Here is an 18,454-nt window from a genome sequence, read left to right as displayed (position 1 = left end):
CGGGGGACAGGAGACAAATGGCACACGAGGACACCTCCTGTGACTACATCTCGCGATTCGGGGCCAAGGACAGGGACGCAGAGAGACCACCGGGCACAGGGGGAGTCTGAGTGCCGCAGTCCTGCCTAATGCATGGAGGGTTCTCATGCCCTGAGAAGCATGCCCTGTTTTGCTGCTGGCAGCTCAGGGACGAGGCTCCTGCTCTTGCCTCTTTGTTCCTACCTTTCTTCTGCCGCTTCAGCTGCTTCTGCTTTTTCTTCTTCAAGTTTCTTCAGGAGCCCATCCTTCTCCAACCTGCCGTATAAATCTAAGATCTCCAATTCAAACACTTGGGTGATCCTTTTCTGAGCCTCATACCTGCTCTCTGCCGCTTGCAGCTGTCCTCTGAAATACAGACCACCCCAGAATATAAAATGCCCTACCAACAGAGGAACACATCACTGCAGAAACCTGTCCCCACGGGAGTTACCTTGCCTGGACTTTGACGTCCTCTAAATATTTCTTCTGCTCCAAAAGAAGGTGGTCTTTCTTGGCCAAGTGAGATTCCAGTTCCAAAATCCGTTTCTGAGAGGTATCGAGCCTCTGATTCTGCTGGAGAACGTGGCTTCTGTTTTTCTCTAATTCTTTCCGACACGCAGCTTTCATCATCTCTACCTCCTACAAGAGGGGCTGGAGTTAGTCCCTGAGAAAACAAATGTGCTGCATCCACTGTGCAAAACCGAGGCACTAAGCATTGAGGAGGCACTTTGGTGCACTGCTGCTGGAAATCGGATTTGGTACAACTTTCTACAAAGTAAGCTGGACGAAAGTATTAATCTAGTAACCCCTCCTGGAAATCTGCCCGAGGAAATCATTTGAAACAAGACTAGACATTTTGGCACGAAAAGAATCATGCAGCATGTTTAGAAGGGCAAAAAAAAGTACTGTTAGTCTAATGCCAGGAGAACAGTTAAGTGAGTTAAGGTACATTTTGAATATACTTTCAAGTTTTTAGTAAACTTACAGTTTATGTGTCAGTAAAAAGATAAAAAAGCAGGCTTTACATAAAACCACATGAACAGTAGGATCAACCACATAAACGCTGACAATCACAAACACTGAATGAAACCATATAGATATTCAGTTAAAATTTCAACACAGTGATGTCGTGGGTGCTTCATTTTCTTTTAGATTCTTCTCCTCTCACATCGACTAAGGGAAAACTAGTGGGCGCAGCATGATGGGCAGGCTGCCCTGCAGGCTTACAGATCACGCCAGGCAGATGCGCTGCCTGCCGACAGACCAAACCAGGTGAACCCACGGCAAGTGTACACTCATGCTCGGGAGAGACACAGAAAGAACATTCTTCTAACAAATATGTGTTATGTTCTTGTTGTGTGTTTTTTACTGCAGTAAGGTATACATAACATAAAACTTACCATAGATTTTTTTTTTTTAAAGATAAACCCTAAATAGCAAAGAGATGAGCTTCCATGGAAGTGTCCCTGCCTTGAAGATTAGCAGTGAATGCTTTCTTGGTGCATGGAACTCCACAGCTTTACACTCAGAACTGCGCACCAGATCATGTGACCGTTCTAGCTGTGCCCAAGGGCTCCAGACTTCAACACAGGTTAGGTGAACAAATCGGGCCTTTGTCATCAGTGACAGTAGCTCTTTATGGAGAATCAAAGGAAGTACTGAACTAGGAGCATCCATGTGCCTCCATGAACCCTCACAGCCACCACAGGAGGTGCTATACTCAGCACCTACCAGCCAAGCCCAATTGACCCTCAGATACTACCACCCTGCCTCCCCACTTGACTGAACAAGAGGAAGCCTGACTCCTGGCCCAAGGGCAAATCCTGACAGGTTCAAGGCAATGACTGAGCTAGGAATGGGCACAAGACACAATTCTAGCCAACAGCAAGGGTGGGAAGGCTGGTAAGGGGTTCCTGGCAAAGTTTCCTCACTGAGAGAGACCCACAGGAAGCGACCTCTCCTCTTCCAGGGGAAATAGTGGTGTCTATCTGTGAGCACCCTACCTGTGCATACACCATGCAACCATCGGCAAGCCAGCCAGAGGACAAAGTTGCTGCAATATGTCAGGTGAGGCAGGAGAATGGAAAGAACTGGGAGCTTTTTAGGAAAAAAAAAAAAAATCCTAAAAAAAAGAGTGGCACGTTCTACCGAGTGAGCCAGTCAGATGCCCCATAACGAGACTCTCTGATGCTGTTCATAAACTGCTTACATGACCAGCCTGGAACTCACCTGCTTTGGGACTTCTTGTCAAGTGAAAGCAACTTCTTACTGTTAAGCCGGGTTAGTGGGCTTTGTTGTTCCGGCTTATGAATGCAGGCATCCTAACTGCTGTATGTCAGGGTCATCACGTCTCCTTAGGGAGTGTGAAGCAGGGCCCCAAGAGGTCAGGTGGCTCCAGAGGCCCCGGGAATCCAAGTGTTCCAGTTGAAGGCAGCACCAGAGAGGCCAGCCCAGCTGTGACTTCTCTCAGCAGATATGAGGAATGCATTTCAGTCAGCATTTTCAGAGGTTCTCCTGTCTCTTAGGTCTGTTTACCCCTCGTTCTTTCCCAAACCCATTATACCTCCAAAATGAGTGCTAGCTGGTTTCTAGAAAGTTCCACATTTAACATCCTTCTAAAGGGAGTCTGGATCTGAGAGCTGAGAGGAGCTGAGAAATAAGGAGTAACTCTATTATGAAAATTGCATCTCTTTGTTTCTAAGACTACTTTTTACATTTGGTCAAAAAAGGAGCTTTACAAAGCATAAGCCCAAGAAATCCTAAAAAGAAAACCTGTGTGTGATGGAGAAGTTAGTGACAGGAAGCATCTGAGCATTTACTATTAAAATTCCATTCGAACTCATTCCCGACTCATTCACTAACATTACCCGAGGCTATTTATGAAGTGACATAAAACTTCTGCCTCAACACCACTGGTGAGACACTAATTAGTGTAAGATCATCCCGATGCTGGCCTTGTTGCCAGGACTGAACCACCATCTGCTGAAATTAAATTCAACATAAAAAGGAAGAAAAAATACGTATACCAGTATATACCCACATTCCTAAAAGTTATGTTCAACAGAACTGGCTCCCTATCCTTTTTTTGTTTCTCTCTCCTTCTGCCTCTTGAAGCGGGCACAGGTAAGAGAAGACAAACCCTTTACCAGCTACTCTGTACCAATTACCATGAGATGCTTTCACTTACCCCTGACTTAATTTCAAAGCAAGCCAACTAGAGGAAACAGGCCTATACAACAGCTGAAGAGTGCTCACCCACCAGGCCAGTGAGCGGGGACGGCCACTAGGAAGGCACTTAGACCTCTCGGGAACCATCCTGTGCGGCCTGCTGCAGACACGCTGCCTGCGTCCTATGGGTTCCCACCCCCATACCGTGGGCTGTGGCCCCCCGGGCCCCAGCATACCTTCGTGGTATCTGAGTGCTTGCTCTGCAGTTGCTCCAGATACAGCTCGTTGACCTCCCCCAGGACCAAGAGCTGCCGATTCAAGAACTCCATCTGCTGCTGGACCGACTCGCTGTTTGAGAGCTAACCAAAACACAGGGGCGGGCAAAGTGAGGGATGCCATGGCACACATCTGGCAGATGCGCAGTACACAGGGACCAGCTAGTTAACAACTCAGGGTTTTGGTGGTAGGAGACAATAAACTCCCACAGTTTCAAATCCCCTAATGCAATGGCTGCTGGTGAGGAAGGTGTCCAAGGGCCACGACGATGGACAGAAATGCACTTCAAAATGGTGCTGTGCAAAGGCAAAGCAGCAGAGATTTGCTACATCAAAATGGCCACCCACAAGACACCTGTAGAGGACAGGTGTGTCTGTGACCATCACTGCGGGGACACGAGGTCCAGGTTTAAAGCACAGGAAAACTCACTTGTTCATAAGTGACTTATACGGAGTGCAGTGAATCCCAAAAAGGGAGGGATCCCAACTCAAGAACTTTTCGGGAACAAACTTTCCACGTTTACATAAATGAGTATTTAAGTAAGAGTTCCCTGGGACACACACAGACAAGGTGCACCCAGGCAATTCTCTGCTGCAGAGACTGTCCTGTATGTTGTGGAGTGTGTGCAGCACCCAGGCCCCTGCCCCCTTGATGTCAGTAGCACCAAAAATGCCCCCACACATGCTCACCTCAGCAGGACATATGCTAAAATTGGAACCAAATGCCTCCACACAGTGCCACATTTCCCCTGAGGAGTGGGAACCCCTGCTGGAGGCACTCAGGTAATATACTTGCCCTGTCTAAAGGAAGAATGTCAGCAAGAGATGTGAGGAGAAGCCCACACCTATTTCTTACCTTCTGGGACACCTGACTGAGCAGCAGCTCGGTGTGACACACCTTGCTGTTGGCCTTCTTCAATTCCAGACGCAGCTCTGCGATCATGTTCCTGCAGTCCTCCAGTTTCGTCTGCCCAAAGAGATGTGCCAGGAAGTTACACAGCACCACCCAGCTGCCGGCCCTCGGATGAGTGGGGAAGCCCAGCCTCTCAGCTGCTCTACTATTCTTGGGCCATTGGGATTTAGCTCCTTAGTTTTAAGAATTAAGTTTTGGTTGATTCCTAAGTTCTTGATTTGTTTAGCAAAAGAACAAAAGATCAGCTGTCCCCAAATTGCGCACTGAAGAACCCTGGAGCCTGGAGCCACCACAGGGCTGCCGTGAGATTTTAAATTTTTGAGAGGAACCCAGTGACACCTGTCGGTCATCATGTGAATTACAAACTGGAGGAGTTCAGAGTGAGCATGAGCCTGTGGTGACGTAATATCTTTGCAGAGCTGGGTTCAGGTGTTTGTTGGGATAAAAACCACCATGTGAATATCAGTGTGAAGTGGGAAATGAGGGTGTTAGTGTCCAATGTGACTGCAAGGTCATTGCCTCTATGTGGTGTCTGACAGGGGCGCACACAGTAACTGGTAAGTTACTGTGGTCATTTAAGAACAAAATCTAAAAAAAAAAAAAAAAAAAGAAATACCACTTAAATTTAAGTGTATTGTTTTCAAACAGCTGCTGAGTTGTCAGAATGTAAATACTAAATTGTTTAGACCTGCTTTAACAAGTACACCTGTTACTGCAGGATCCCTGGGTGGCTCAGCGGTTTAGTGCCTACCTTCAGCACAGGGTGTGATCCTGGAGTCCTGAGACTGAGTCTCACATTGGGTTCCCTGCATGGAGCCTGCTTCTCCCTCTGCCGTGTCTCTGCCTCTGTGTGTGTGTCTCTCATGAATAAATAAATAAAATCTTAAAAAACAAAACTTTTGGCTGTGGAATGCCAGGGAAGTTACCAAACCGCTACGGGAACTATGGACAACCCAAGAGAGCCGGGGAACCTTTGCCCTAAATGCAATCTATGTGCTGCAGTGTAGAAAAGCCCTTTGTGTTGGCTGGGATGAGTGAGGCGCTGGTGTGCCCTCTCCTGGCTGCCCGAGTCTGGGGCTGCCGCCCATACCTGCAGCTCCTGGCTCTGGTTATAGAACTCCTCCCGGTCATGCTGCAGCTGTCGGATCTGGCTATGGAGCTGGGTGACCATTGTGTCTCGCTGATCCTGCAGCTGGCTGTACCGGGCTTGTTCCTTCTGTAGACTAACCTTCCAGATCTGGATGTCCTTCTCCTGTAACTTCAACTGGTCTTTCTAGCAGAGACCAAAGACGTGATCATTTCAGCTGCCTTCAAACGTGAGTGGTGAGGAGCACATGTAACCCATGCCAACAGCCACACGCCACCCTGAAGCTGTCATCACAGGCCCCAGCATCCGCCGGCTCACAACCGTCCAGCTGGGCTAGAGGTCACAGGTTACCAATTTCACAGTAGTCAATGGATCGTAAGATGCTGGAAGAACTTTTCTCAGGTACCAATTACTCCCAACAGCTTCCAAAGTGCTAACTAGGGGGATCCTTGGGTGGCTCAGCGGTTTAGTGCCTGCCTTCCACCCAGGATGGAGTCCCGCATCGGGCTCCCTGCATGGAGCCTGCTTCTCCCTCTGCCTGTGTCTCTGCCTATCTCTCTCTTTGACTCTCATGAATAAATAAATAAAATCTAAAAAAAAAAAAGTGCTAATTAGCAGTGCTGGCAAAAGACCTCTAATAAATGCTATCAATCAAGGTCACCAAAAATAATGAACATTTATTGGCTGCCCACTCAGGCACCGAGCAAGTAGTCACATGACTTCTTTAAGCACCACGCTTAAAAAGTGTGTGCTATTATCATTATTCCTGTTTTACAGAATGGGTAAAAGAGGCTGCAAGAGACTAAGCTATTTTCTTAAGGCAAAAAAGTGGCAGAGCCAAGGTTTGGCCTCCAGGTCTGACTGGCTTCTCCACTATGCTACAAGAGGTCTGCCATAAAATAAATTGAGGAGAGTTGATTTTGTATTTTGAGAAACAAGATAATACTCTATGATCACTCTAGGCAATTACAGACACACACACACACACACACACACACACACACACACACACACATGAAAATCACTCATCCCACAGGTTCCAAGAGCAGCAAGGCCATCTGGAGACCCAGCCAGCACCCCCAACTGCAGCATTGAGTAGACCAAGGACGGGAAGCTTAGGCCCCAACTCAGTGGCCACTGTCTACACATGACCAACAAACACTGGAATGCCCCTTTCACGTAGCCCCCGTGACGCTCACCATAGCAGCATTGTGCTCCTCCAGAGCTGCTGCCTTGATCACCTTGCGGAGGAGCCGCCTGTTTCGGAGAGCATGCTGCTGCCTCTTAAAACGCTCATAGAGTAACTGGTTGTGCAGTAAAAGCAACTGGTTACGGAGGGTTCGGATCTCATCTGAGGGAGGAGAGCCTGATTTTAAAGCAGAGGGAGGGTGGCAGAGATGGCTTTTACAGATGGTTCCGTCAAGACCCTCCCACGGTTACCTAGCTCAAGAAACACAATTCTTTCAGAAACAAGTCACCATTCCTTTTGCAAATGGTCACCTGGGTCTCAGCAACAGTCATGTACCAGGGGAGGGGGGAGAGGATTTACTACCCAGCTCCCCATTAAAGGAACACAAAAAGGGCAGCCCCGGTGGCGCAGCGGTTTGGCGCCGCCTGCAGCCTGGGGTGTGATCCTGGAGACCTGGGATCGAGTCCCATATCGGGCTCCCTGTGTGGAGCCTGCTTCTCCCTCTGCCTGTGTCTCTGCCTCTCTCTCTCTGTGTCTATGACTAAATAAATAAAATCTTTAAAAAAAAAAAAAAAAAAAAAAAGGAACACAAAAAGCTAGAACATGGCAGGACTCCTAAGAGCTTCACTGACTTTTCCCCACAGACCCAAACCATACGTACAGTTACTCAAGGCTCCTTTCTTCTCTCCCATGTTGTGTACTCCCCCAGACACAGCTCCAGCACCACTGACCTCAGGGTCTTTCCTAGGAAAGCCTGGCACAAGGTTTGTACTCTCTGCACTTCTACCCTCAGACACACGCTACGTGGCACTTTTCACAAGTAGAAATGCTGGCGTTGCAACATTTGAGACAATAGAGGCCAAGCAGATACGCTGGCTGGAGCCACAGCAGAGGGGAGACCTGCTCCTACAGGGCACACCTCCTTCGAGGACAGAAAAGGCGACAAGCACGCAGGATCCACACAGGCTGGGCCTAAAGTGCAAGTAACAACTTTACCTCCAAAGTGGGTCCAGTCGACAGACTTGCTGGGTAAAGACAACCTAGGAAGAAAGGTTTGGGGGAATAAAGTTACCAACCTCACCTGGACAACCGTCTCTGGACTGTTGATTGCGCAAGGCTAGATCACATCCTTGTGGTCAAGAGCAGGAGAGGCAGAAGAAAGTTTCAATCCCCAGGTCCACGGGGAGTTAGAGGCGGTGGCGTGCACTGGATGGAGGGTCGACGCCCCCACCAAACATGACCGAGTCTCCAGGGTGCCAATGCCCTCCCTTGGAGCTCACGCCTGGGCCAATGTTTGCTCAACTCTCCAAGGCGACTGAGAGATCAAACATACTACCAGCTATTTTCAACCCTCTGCACTGAAATACACAGCGGGTAGCCAAGTTTAAGGAAAAAGTAGGTAATGTACCTGAGCCTGTTACACCAAATCTCATTCAAAAAGACAAATCTCTGTTAAATTCCACCTGCTGGAATTCTCAAGCCCCCTCCTAACCAGTGGGAAGGGTAGGAGGAGGAGGGTTTGAACAACAGCTTAGACAGGCCTCTCCTAGAAAAGCTTGTGTGCCAGCACAGAGGAGGGGTAGGGCCCCCCGGGTTGCCCTTGGGTTGCCCTTGAAATGCCACTGACTAGACCTTCCATCTGCCGAACCGTGCTACCCAAACAGGAAAACCAAACCTGCAGCTGGAGGACTACACACCAAGACAGAGGTTCCTAGGTCACCTAACACCAGACCCTCATCCTCACATTCTGAGAGCACGTGAGCACGTCCTCGCAGGACAGCGGTGAGGACACCACACAGCTGCGCACGCGCAAAGACGGCAGCTGGGAGGACAGAGAGGAGCCAGCTGCCTCTGTGAACACAGAGAACAAGTCCTGTCCCCTCCTGCACTTCCGATATCTTATGCTGAGGGCATGCCTAAGGAAAGGACGCAGCAGCTGGGCCCTTACCGACTCAGCTCCTTGCTGTGCGCGTCGGCTCCCTGCTGGATCAGCCTATCCAGGACTTCTGCTGGGGAGGTTGAGGGCGGGTAGTCTTCCTCTGTGTTTCCTTTTGCTTTCTTTAACAGTTCCTTGGTCTTCTTGCTGACAAAATGATGGGCGGTCTTTGGCAATGCCACCTCAAAAAGATGATCGTAAGGGGGAGGCTGCCCACTACCAAACCCCACTCCCCTCTGAGGTGGAATTTTACAAGGGCTGGGAGTGAGGATGTTGGTCTCCAGCGAAGTCTGGCGCTCCCTGTCCCCGGCAGGGCTTTCGTGGGTGCCTCCACAGGGCAGGTCTATGGGAGTAAAGGCTTGCTTTGGTGTGTCTGGCCCACGCTTGTCCAAGGAGGAGTTGAAAGGTTCAGGGTTCACACTGGTACCCTGAGGACCAGAGGTGGCCGAATGGGTCTTGCGAGGACAGCCCGGGAGACTGTCCCGGTAGAAGGGAGAGTCAAAGCCTCCTCGAGGAACCAGGGGCTCAGTGTCAGCCGTCGTGATCTCTGAGAGCTCTTTTGATATCGCCGCTGAGAAGACGAAGGGAGGTAAGAGACACCACTGTAAACAGGCCATCTAGGTGAGGCTAAGCAGCATGGGGCTGTGTGGGGTTAAGGGCCACCCAGAGCAACCCGTAAAAGCAGCATTCCTTTCCCTGGCATAGGACCCACAATAAAACTCCCATCTCCTTCCCCCAGGAGAAGAAAAACCAAGTAAGCCTGGGAGCGTTGACACTAAATCCCAGTTTTCGTAGCAATCGCATCCGACCCCAGAATCCCACACACTACCTTCTTCTTTGTCTTTTTCAACGCTATCTTCATCAGAGGCAAGGTCCCCTAAAAACCCTGGAAGGTCACTTAGAGTGACAGAACCTTTGAGGCCAGGTAGCTCTTCTAAAGAAAAACAAAGATTTTATATACACACACACACACACACACACACACACACACACACACACACATATATAAAACCCCCACAACTGTAACACTGCTCGCACAGCAATAGACAACATCCATACTGATTCCTCCTGCCAAAGTGAAGGGAGAAGGCTAGAAACCACTCTCCCTGGAGTGACTCCAGAAAGCAAGGCTACCACAAAGGGTCTAATTAAAGGTACCAAAAAAAAAAAAACAAAAAACAAAAAAAAGGTACCAAAAACATAATCCCACAGAAAATAAAATCCTCCATTCTTAATGTCTCAGAGAACAGATAAATACCACAGTCTGACCAGCTCAAAACACAGGTCACAGGTACTTCACTGCAATAGCTTAAAAGCTTTTTTTGGTGTTATTATTAGGTTGGTTTTTAGAATTAATTATACTTCATTGTCTCTGAGCTTCATTGTTTTGTGGTGTTCCTGAATTTTCTCCGTTGCACAGATAACCTAAGAAGAGACAAGCAAGGTCTAGGGTTACCCAGACTTTACCTAATCCTCTGTCGTTTGGAAGATGGTGCTGTCTGTGTAGACAGGGCCTTGCTGAATCTGTTTTCTCTTCCTGAAAAGATAGGTACCATTTAAGTCACACGGCAGAAAATTACGTTCCCTTAGGTAAGATACATATTCTAAAAATCTAAAACTGTAACACAATATAAAAGAGTTTAAAGTTTAGCTCAGTGGTTCTCAAACTATTTGGTCTCAGGGTGCCTTTATGATCTTAAAAACTGAGAGTCCAGGGCACCTGGGTGGCTCAGTTGGTTGGGTGTCTGCCTTCAGCTCAGGTCATGATCTTGGGGTCCTGGGATCAAGGTCCACACTGGGCTCCCTGCTTAGCAGAGTCTGCTTCACCCTCTCTCTCTGCCCCTCCCTCCCCTGCTCATGCTCTCATTCTCTCTCAAACAAAATCTTTAAAAAATAAAAAATCAAAAAAGAAAGTCCCATAAACTTGTATTTATGTGGTTCTCACTATTGATAGTTACATCAGAAATCAGACCAAAAATTTTAAAACTATTTACTAATTCACTTAAAAATAACAAATCCATTACATGTAAACCTAAGTGATTTAAATTTTTATGAAAAACAACCATAGTTCCCAAAACAATAAAAAGAAACTTAGAGGGGTGGAACTGTTTTACATTTGTGCTATCTCTTCAGTATCTGGCTTAATGGAAGAGAGCTAGATGCTCAAGTCGGCCTCTGCTTTCAATCTGTTGCAATATGTTATTTTGCCTAAAGTATATGTAGGAACTTTTGAGCCCCAGTGTTAAGTAGTTACAAAAAGACTTAATCTTTAATGTCACACCAAAACTTGACAAGGAGTCACTTCTTAAAGGTTAGTTATAGTGTAGGATCTGAAACCATGGCACTCCACCCCTCATACTGTGTTAAAGTCCACTAGTCTACTCTGTACTCTGAATGCACCTTTTACCTACAGTGGCTCTGAAACATCACACGCTGGACATTTAGAAGATACTGGCTTGCCGCATTTTGCAGGGTTTCCCAATGAGGAACTATTCACTATATGACATCAAAAACTCAATTATTCACCAAGCTCTCCTGGACTTTTCAATCTCTTCATAAAAGTCTTGGAGACGCTATCAAGGATCATGGTGACAGAGATCAGGTTTTTCATATTCTAATTGCACCTGAAAACCAAATTTTAGCACTGACAGCAAAGACTGTCCATTGTTTATTTTGAAGTGACAGACTCAGCTGGTCACGTAAGCAGTAGCCTGTCCCACACCCAGATCTAAACAACCACCCAGTTTGTCAGTCAGCTGATCTTCCAAATAAGACTGGTACTCCACAAAAAATGCAGCTGGTCCAACAATCAACTCAAGTAACGGCACAAGTGTTTGTGATGTCTCTCCTATTTTATCTCAAAGAATATTAAACATATAGAAATGTCAAAGGTCGCGATATAATAAAATTAATCAAAAAATAATAATAATAAAATTAATCATCTTTACTGCTTTCTATAGCCCTCTCTTAAGATACTGGTATTTCGGGTTTATCTTTGTTCTTTTAAACTGAAGAAAACATGCCAAGGAAGAAGGCAGCAATGCACACTGGACAGTTTGCTGCTTGCCCTGATTTGTGCTGGGGGCGGGCCCTTCACCCTATTGTTCTGAACCATGCGTGTGAGCGCCAAAGTGATCAAAAGGGGAAAGAGCAGGTTAGTCTTACTACAAAAGCAATCCACCTCCCAGGGTAAGCAGATCATGCTCTGAGAGCTGCTAGCCAGTCTATTTTCAGTTGTTCTGATCCAAACCCATCACATTTCAGGTCCAAATTCCATCTGACACAACAGGCTTCCTTCCCAGAGCGAGGCTGCACTCAGGGCCCTGTGCTGGGGCAGAAGGACCATGGACAAGTCTGTGCATACCTTCTTGGGAGCTGGGACTGTGGCCTGCGGGAGGGAAATGTGCACATAGTCATCCGAGTGGCACAATGGGGCTGGAGGAGGAGAAGTTGCTGGGGTTCCCAGAGGAGTTCCTTTTCCACCTGCTCACAGACAAGGACAACATATACACCATCACTGAGCCTATTACAAAACTCTGAATTCTTTCAGCCTGCCTGGGACAGTGAAGAAAGCTGCTAGAGAACTTTCTCGGGATCTAAAGCCATCTTTGTTTACTTTCTAGGTTCTGAAAACCCCAGAGTTTGCAAAGCATGAGGTGTCGAAGACAGCCCCTAACTCACTGCTGGATCTAAGAGACAGTTCCTTGCCCTGCACAGTGGGCCCAGGCCAACCAACTGAATCCCACCTCAGACATACATACCAGCTGTACCAAAGACTTTACTGTAAGGGTGTGAGAGATCAGGTGGGACATTTCCAGGAGAAGTTGGAGGAGTGGTCATACCACAAACCATAGATGGGCTCCAAAGAGTAGCCTGGGAAGTTAATACAAAATGTCAGCAATGAGAAGTGAACACCAAGTCATCCCTAAGGCTTATATCCATGACCAAATGGAAGAAGGCATCTTATTTAAAGCTTTATTATGAGACAAGAGGCATTCTGTAAATCTAGCCTCCAAGAGAAACCCAAGTGGGAATAGTGACTAACTTTCCTAAAACCACCTGTCCTTAAGAATAACTCCTAAAAGGAGCAGAATGAGATTTTCCCAAGCATATGCTAAATCCTGACCCAAACAGTTTCACCAGCAAGCAGAGAAGCAAGCAGGCACTCTTTAACACCATACTTGTGGCGGCTCAGTCAACAGCCGTGTCGACGGGGGACTCAGAGTCTGAGGTGGCTGCCCGGGCGTATTTAGCAACGTCAGCCGAGAGCTGGAATAAGGGGTCGAGGTAGCACTCCCTAAAATGAAGGGAAAGGACATGTGAGGTTAGTGTGCGATTTTAAATTATTCTGAAAACAACAACAACAAAAATATGGCCCTCTAAACCATTCGATAATGTTCATACTTAAAAGAAAACTGAGGGGACTCCAGACATCCCAGGGACAAAGTAATATTTGAATGGCTCTTTAAATGGCTCTTTGGGGGATCCCTGGGTGGCGCAGCGGTTTAGCGCCTGCCTTTGGCCCAGGGCACGATCCTGGAGACCCGGGATCAAATCCCACGTCGGGCTCCCGGTGCATGGAGCCTGCTTCTCCCTCTGCCTGTGTCTCTGCCTCTCTCTCTCTCTCTCTCTCTGTGACTATCATAAATAAATAAAAATTAAAAAAAAAATTAAAAAAAAATTATTAAAAAAAAAATAAATGGCTCTTTGGAAATAAAGTTCAGTAAGGCTATTTCTTTGTTTTGTTCTTTACAATTGTATTTATTTACTTGGGAGGGAGAGAGTGGGGGAAGGGCAGGGGAGAGGGAAGGAAAGGGAAAGAATCTCAAGCAGACTCCCCAGTGCATGGCTCCCAAGACCCTGAGACCATCCAGACCATGACCTGAGCCCAAACCAAGAGCTGGACGCTTAACTGACTGAGCCTCCCAGGCACACCAAGTTCAGGACAGTTTGATGTCAAGTGAAGTTTCAGGATAACATGAAAAAGCACAGCTTGGATGACCCTTTTAGTGGGTACTACCTACAGATTAAGCCTGCCTTTTCTAGAAACCAATTCTTTTTTTTTTTTTTTAAGATTTTATTTAGTTATTAGAGACAGAAACAGAGAGAGAGAGGCAGAGACACACAGGCAGAGGGAGAAGCAGGCTCCATGCAGGGAGCCCGACGTGGGACTCGATCCTAGGTCTCCAGGATCACACTCTGGGCTTAAGGCGGCACTAAACCGCTAAGCCACTGGGGCTGCCCTCTAGAAACCAATTCTAAATTGTCCAGACTCGCTCAAACTCTGTCAGTACTACAGCCCAGCCCAGGAGCCTCACTGCAAGTGTCTGAAAGACTCCCTGAGAGGGGGCTGCCTAAAATTTGAAAACTTGAGTCTATTTCCCTTTTTATGTATTAAAAACGCACCCCCAAGCCCACTGGCATACTCTCGGGTAGGAGACCAAGGACATAGGACTCTGAATGAAACCTGAAAGACGGGTTAACCAGGAAAAACTGGAGGCAAATTCTAATTTTCAACATTTGGGAAACTGTTCCTGGGAGCTGAATTGAGTTTTATCCCAGGAAAAGAAAACACAGTTGATATAAATGAGCCATGCTTTCCAGAAACAAAGCTGTGAGGCAGGTTAAGTACCGGTGCCACTCTTACCACAGCTGTTTTGCGTGTCAACATAAGGGCTGGTGGCCACATCAGCCGCACGATGAGGAAAGCGCGCTGACACCTGCGGGGATACGGAGTCGCCATCTTCGTATGAGGCTTCTGCAGGGTCCAGAGAGATTTTGGCACACTCTATTACAACATCATGTGTTTCTAATCTCTTCCACCTGGAAAAGGCAACGGCAGTTAAGAAAGGCAAATTGTAATCCATTTAATCAAGCAACCAAGCCACTGAGAACACTAAAGCAAGGCCAGGTGCAGAACTAGCACCTTCAGAGGACAAGACAGACCCCCCGCCTGCCCAAATACTAAACAGTGCTGGTATATTAAGAATTGGCCGTTCATTTTATAAACCTCTACCTTCCCTGTTGAAAATGGTCATATCAGGTTATCAGAAACTAATCTGAAACAAAAATGTCATCAACAAAAGGCTGGGCATATCCTCAAAAGAGAGCATGAACTATGCCAAGCGGTCACCAGGGGAACCTGGGAATCGCTTTCAGAACAAGGGTAATCAAAGAACAGGGAGAACCAGAAACCTTTGGGTAGCTGAGGCCAGCTGAAGATCTCCCATCAAATCCTGGGGCATTCTAATCCATCTCTAGGCTGGAAATGCTGCACAGAAAGACTCAAACCTAGAGAACGCCCACGAGGACAGTTCCACTTCTAAGATTTAGCCTGTGGGAATCGACTTATGTCATGATGTACAATGCTCAGCACAGCCTGTCACAGAAAAAAGACGAGAAATAACCCAAAATCACAACAAAGGGATGTATTCTATGGAAGAAAAACTCTTACACCATCAAGAAAAAGCATCCCTTCAGCAGGTCACTGGTTGCCAAGTACTGGGAAGGAGACTGACAACAAAGGGCAAGGAGGAATCTTGGGGGCGATGACACATTACACATTCTTTATCGTGATTGTGACTTTTGTCAAAACTTAACAAAATAATGAATCTTTTTTTTTTAAAAAAGATTTCTTTTTTTATTCATGAGAAACACAGAGAGAGTGAGAGAGGCAGAGACACAGGCAGAGGGAGAAGCAGGCTCCATGCAAGGAGCCTGATGTAGGACTTGATCCCAGGTCTCCAGGATCACATCCTGGGCTGCAGGCAGCGCCAAACCGCTGTGCCACTGGGGCTGCCCCACTAATGAATCTTATTGTATGTAAACCATACTTTCCTAGAGCTGATTTTAAAACCCATGCTTCCAAAGATTCAGTGATGTTAGATGGTCAGGGTATGAGCTTAAATGAATAAAGGATTCAAAACTACTCAGGGGGGAATCCCTGGGTGGCGCAGCGGTTTGGCGCCTGCCTTTGGCCCAGGGCGCGATCCTGGAGACCCGGGATCGAATCCCACATCGGGCTCCCGGTGCATGGAGCCTGCTTCTCCCTCTGCCTGTGTCTCTGCCTCTCTCTCTCTCTCTGTGACTATCATAAATAAATAAAAATTTAAAAAAAAAAAAAAAAAAAAAAAAAAACTACTCAGGGATAAGCCCCAAAAAGAGAGAGATGATGACGCTTAAGTGTTCAAATTAAAAGAACTGAGGTTATGGGGGATGTTCTTTTCTTTTTTTTTTTTTCTTTTTTTTCTTTTTCTTCTTTTCCTTATCTCCTCAGTATTTGCTACGTTCTACAAAGCCCTAATAATAACTTGCTGAAGCATAAACTTCTAGATGACATAATTTTGCTATACAGGTTTCTAAGTAAATAGGAATCTTCATGCTCCAAATTTCACAGAAAAACAGCCCAGCACTAAGGGCATGCCGTAGTTTACCCCAACAAAGCATCTGCTCTTACACAGCTGTTCTAGAATGCTCAATATTCAATCTGAGATGCTGAAAATGTGATATCAAATACAGAACAAGAATGTCCAGGGTATAAGCCACATCCCTAAGGGGAAAGCCTTTCGACATCAGTGTCACACCTCTGGTCTGCACAGGTGCTCGCTGCCTGAGGTACCTATGTGTTACGGGTGGTAGCCTCCCCAAGGATTCTCAGCATGACCAGCAAGGGATGAAGTGAGAGGAAGGGTCAGGAGTTCATGTACACATAGGAATATAGCTTTTAGAGAAGAAGGTGAGAATCATAATACAATAAGAACACATTTAAATGTCTGATTTAATTGGTAATATGGGCATTTATACTATTTCCTTGATTCTTTTTTTTTTAAGGTTTTATTTATTCATTCATGAGAATACACAGAGAGGAGAGAGAGAGGCAGAGACACAGGCAGAGGGAGAAGCAGGCTCCTGATGTGGGACTCGATCCTGGGTCTCCAGGATCATGCCCTGGACTGAAGGCGGCCCTAAACCGCTGTGCCACCCAGGCTGCCCAATTTCCTTGATTCTTAAAGAGACTTTTCATATTTTAATCTCTCTGAAACTGGGAAGTAGAATCTAATCAGTTGCATGTTAATTTCTACGGTACTTTTTTTTGCTTTCTCAGAGGAACATAAGACAGAAGTGCTCCATGGTATCTAACATTCATCAATGAAATAAATACATTTAAAAAGTCAATTAAAAGGTCCCTCCAATGCCACTCCCCAGAACCAATTTGGCAACTGCTTTGGCTGTGACTGAACAGGTACCCTGCCCACATATTCCTAAAGAATACGCTCTGTGCTCCGAATTTCCCGATGTACAGATTATACACTACATCTACTGACTTCTACTATGGTCAGTGAGGATGTAGGCCACTTCTGTATCCTTTTTCCTCCTCCCCAATGCTCTCAACACATGTGTATCATAGTTTTGTTTTCTCTAAAATCAGTTTTCAGTGATTATTATTGGCTATGCAAATACTATGTGTCAGTGAGCTCAACAGTGTACTGTGAGATTTCCTTTTCTGTTAGATTTAGTTTGTCCTGGAATTTGGATTTTTCTGTTCCTTTTCCTCAGTCTTCTGTGTATCTACTATAATTCTTCCTAAACTTACTGTAAAAACTCTGAAACAATGCCTGATACAATTTTTACATAATGATATGTACATAAGCTATAAGAAGTATCCCCATCCCCCTCTAACCGGCTTCCTCTGGAGCCTTCTCTTCCCAACTTTTGTCGAGACTGGTTTGTCCCGAGGGCTGCTGCAGCACAGTGTTAGCCCGACTCATCGTGACCATGATCCTAAGTCAGATCCCTTTGTTTCCTGGACTCTGTCTCACAGAATTCTACTCTCATTTTGATGGAACACATGCTCAAGTAGTTAGCTGAGAAGGGGTCTATGGGAGGTAAATTTAACTCCTTGCATATCTAAACGTGTCACAGTTGACCAGCAGTTTGGCTAGGTCTAGAATTCTATGTTTAAAACCTTTTCGTCTCAATTAGTTTGAAAAGCTAATATCATTCCAACTTAATCCTTATTATTATTTTTTTCTTAATCCTTATTAATAAGCATTTTGGTTTTTCTCTCTCTGAAAGGTTTATCCCTGGTGTTTTGAGACTTGGGAGATTTCTCTCTTAGTGACAGAGGCTGGGTGCCAGGTAAGCCCCTTCAATCTGGAAATGCGTGTCCTTTAATCCTCCCATTGTATTTTTTTTGTATTTTTCACAGTTGTGTTGGAAGTTTTCTTCTCTTATATCTTTTACAATTTCTTCCCCCACAGAAGTTTTCTCTTCTCTTTCTAAAGCTCTCTTTTCTTGGATGTTGGACCTCCTGGACTGATTATTTTACATTTATCTCTCTGCTCAGAATACTCATCTCTATCCTTCAATTGCTGAGATGCTCTCAACTTTACCTTCCAGTTCTTTTGTTGAAGTCTTGACGTTAGCTCTCAGTTTTCATCTTCAAGGGTTTTTTTCTTTGGCCTCTGAATGTTCCCCTCCATGGTACTCTGACCTCTACATGTGTTCAAATGCCCCATCTTTGGGGCTACTACAGATGCTCTCCTCTGCTCTCTGCATTATCACTGTTTCTATCTAGCTCCTTTTTCTCCTATGTTGGTCCCCTGTCTTTTGTGTTAGAGCTTTCTTCAAAAGCCAGATGACCCTTGCCTACCCACAGGGAGAGAGGCTCTCTAAGCTGGGAGACTTCCAAATCGACATGATAGACCAAACTTACACATCCAATTGTACAACCTCCAGACCCACCAAGCCTACAGCATGGATTTGTTTATTTGTTTTTAAATATAAATCTCTGAGAAGGAGAAGAATGGAGGAAGACAGAACAGCACTACAGGTTCCTGAAACTAGAAGGCAGATAGCCCAGAGGTAA

At 46.1% G+C, this 18,454-nt stretch overlaps 1 protein-coding gene across 3 annotated transcripts in view; it reads right to left on the bottom strand.

The window, feature by feature from the left end:
• The window catches only part of TSC1 (TSC complex subunit 1), a 50,736-nt gene that overhangs the window by 5,590 nt on the left and 26,692 nt on the right, over nucleotides 1–18,454 (bottom strand). For 2 of the 3 annotated variants that reach the window (XM_055322131.1, XM_055322122.1), the window contains exons 9-22: nucleotides 14,234–14,409; nucleotides 12,768–12,883; nucleotides 12,348–12,459; nucleotides 11,951–12,069; nucleotides 10,054–10,123; nucleotides 9,416–9,520; nucleotides 8,599–9,157; nucleotides 7,647–7,690; nucleotides 6,661–6,827; nucleotides 5,465–5,647; nucleotides 4,318–4,428; nucleotides 3,423–3,545; nucleotides 470–657; nucleotides 223–384 (exon numbers count right to left, since the gene is read on the bottom strand). In XM_055322131.1, the coding sequence (XP_055178106.1) occupies nucleotides 223–384; nucleotides 470–657; nucleotides 3,423–3,545; nucleotides 4,318–4,428; nucleotides 5,465–5,647; nucleotides 6,661–6,827; nucleotides 7,647–7,690; nucleotides 8,599–9,157; nucleotides 9,416–9,520; nucleotides 10,054–10,123; nucleotides 11,951–12,069; nucleotides 12,348–12,459; nucleotides 12,768–12,883; nucleotides 14,234–14,409 (2,235 nt within the window). The remainder of the gene's footprint in view (nucleotides 1–222; nucleotides 385–469; nucleotides 658–3,422; nucleotides 3,546–4,317; nucleotides 4,429–5,464; nucleotides 5,648–6,660; nucleotides 6,828–7,646; nucleotides 7,691–8,598; nucleotides 9,158–9,415; nucleotides 9,521–10,053; nucleotides 10,124–11,950; nucleotides 12,070–12,347; nucleotides 12,460–12,767; nucleotides 12,884–14,233; nucleotides 14,410–18,454) is intronic. The other variant, XM_055322137.1, reaches the window with a different exon arrangement.

This window comes from Nyctereutes procyonoides, unplaced genomic scaffold (assembly GCF_905146905.1).
Source record: "Nyctereutes procyonoides isolate TBG_1078 unplaced genomic scaffold, NYPRO_anot_genome, whole genome shotgun sequence".
Taxonomy (NCBI): Eukaryota; Metazoa; Chordata; class Mammalia; order Carnivora; family Canidae; genus Nyctereutes; species Nyctereutes procyonoides.
This window is presented reverse-complemented; position numbering and strand designations above follow the sequence as displayed.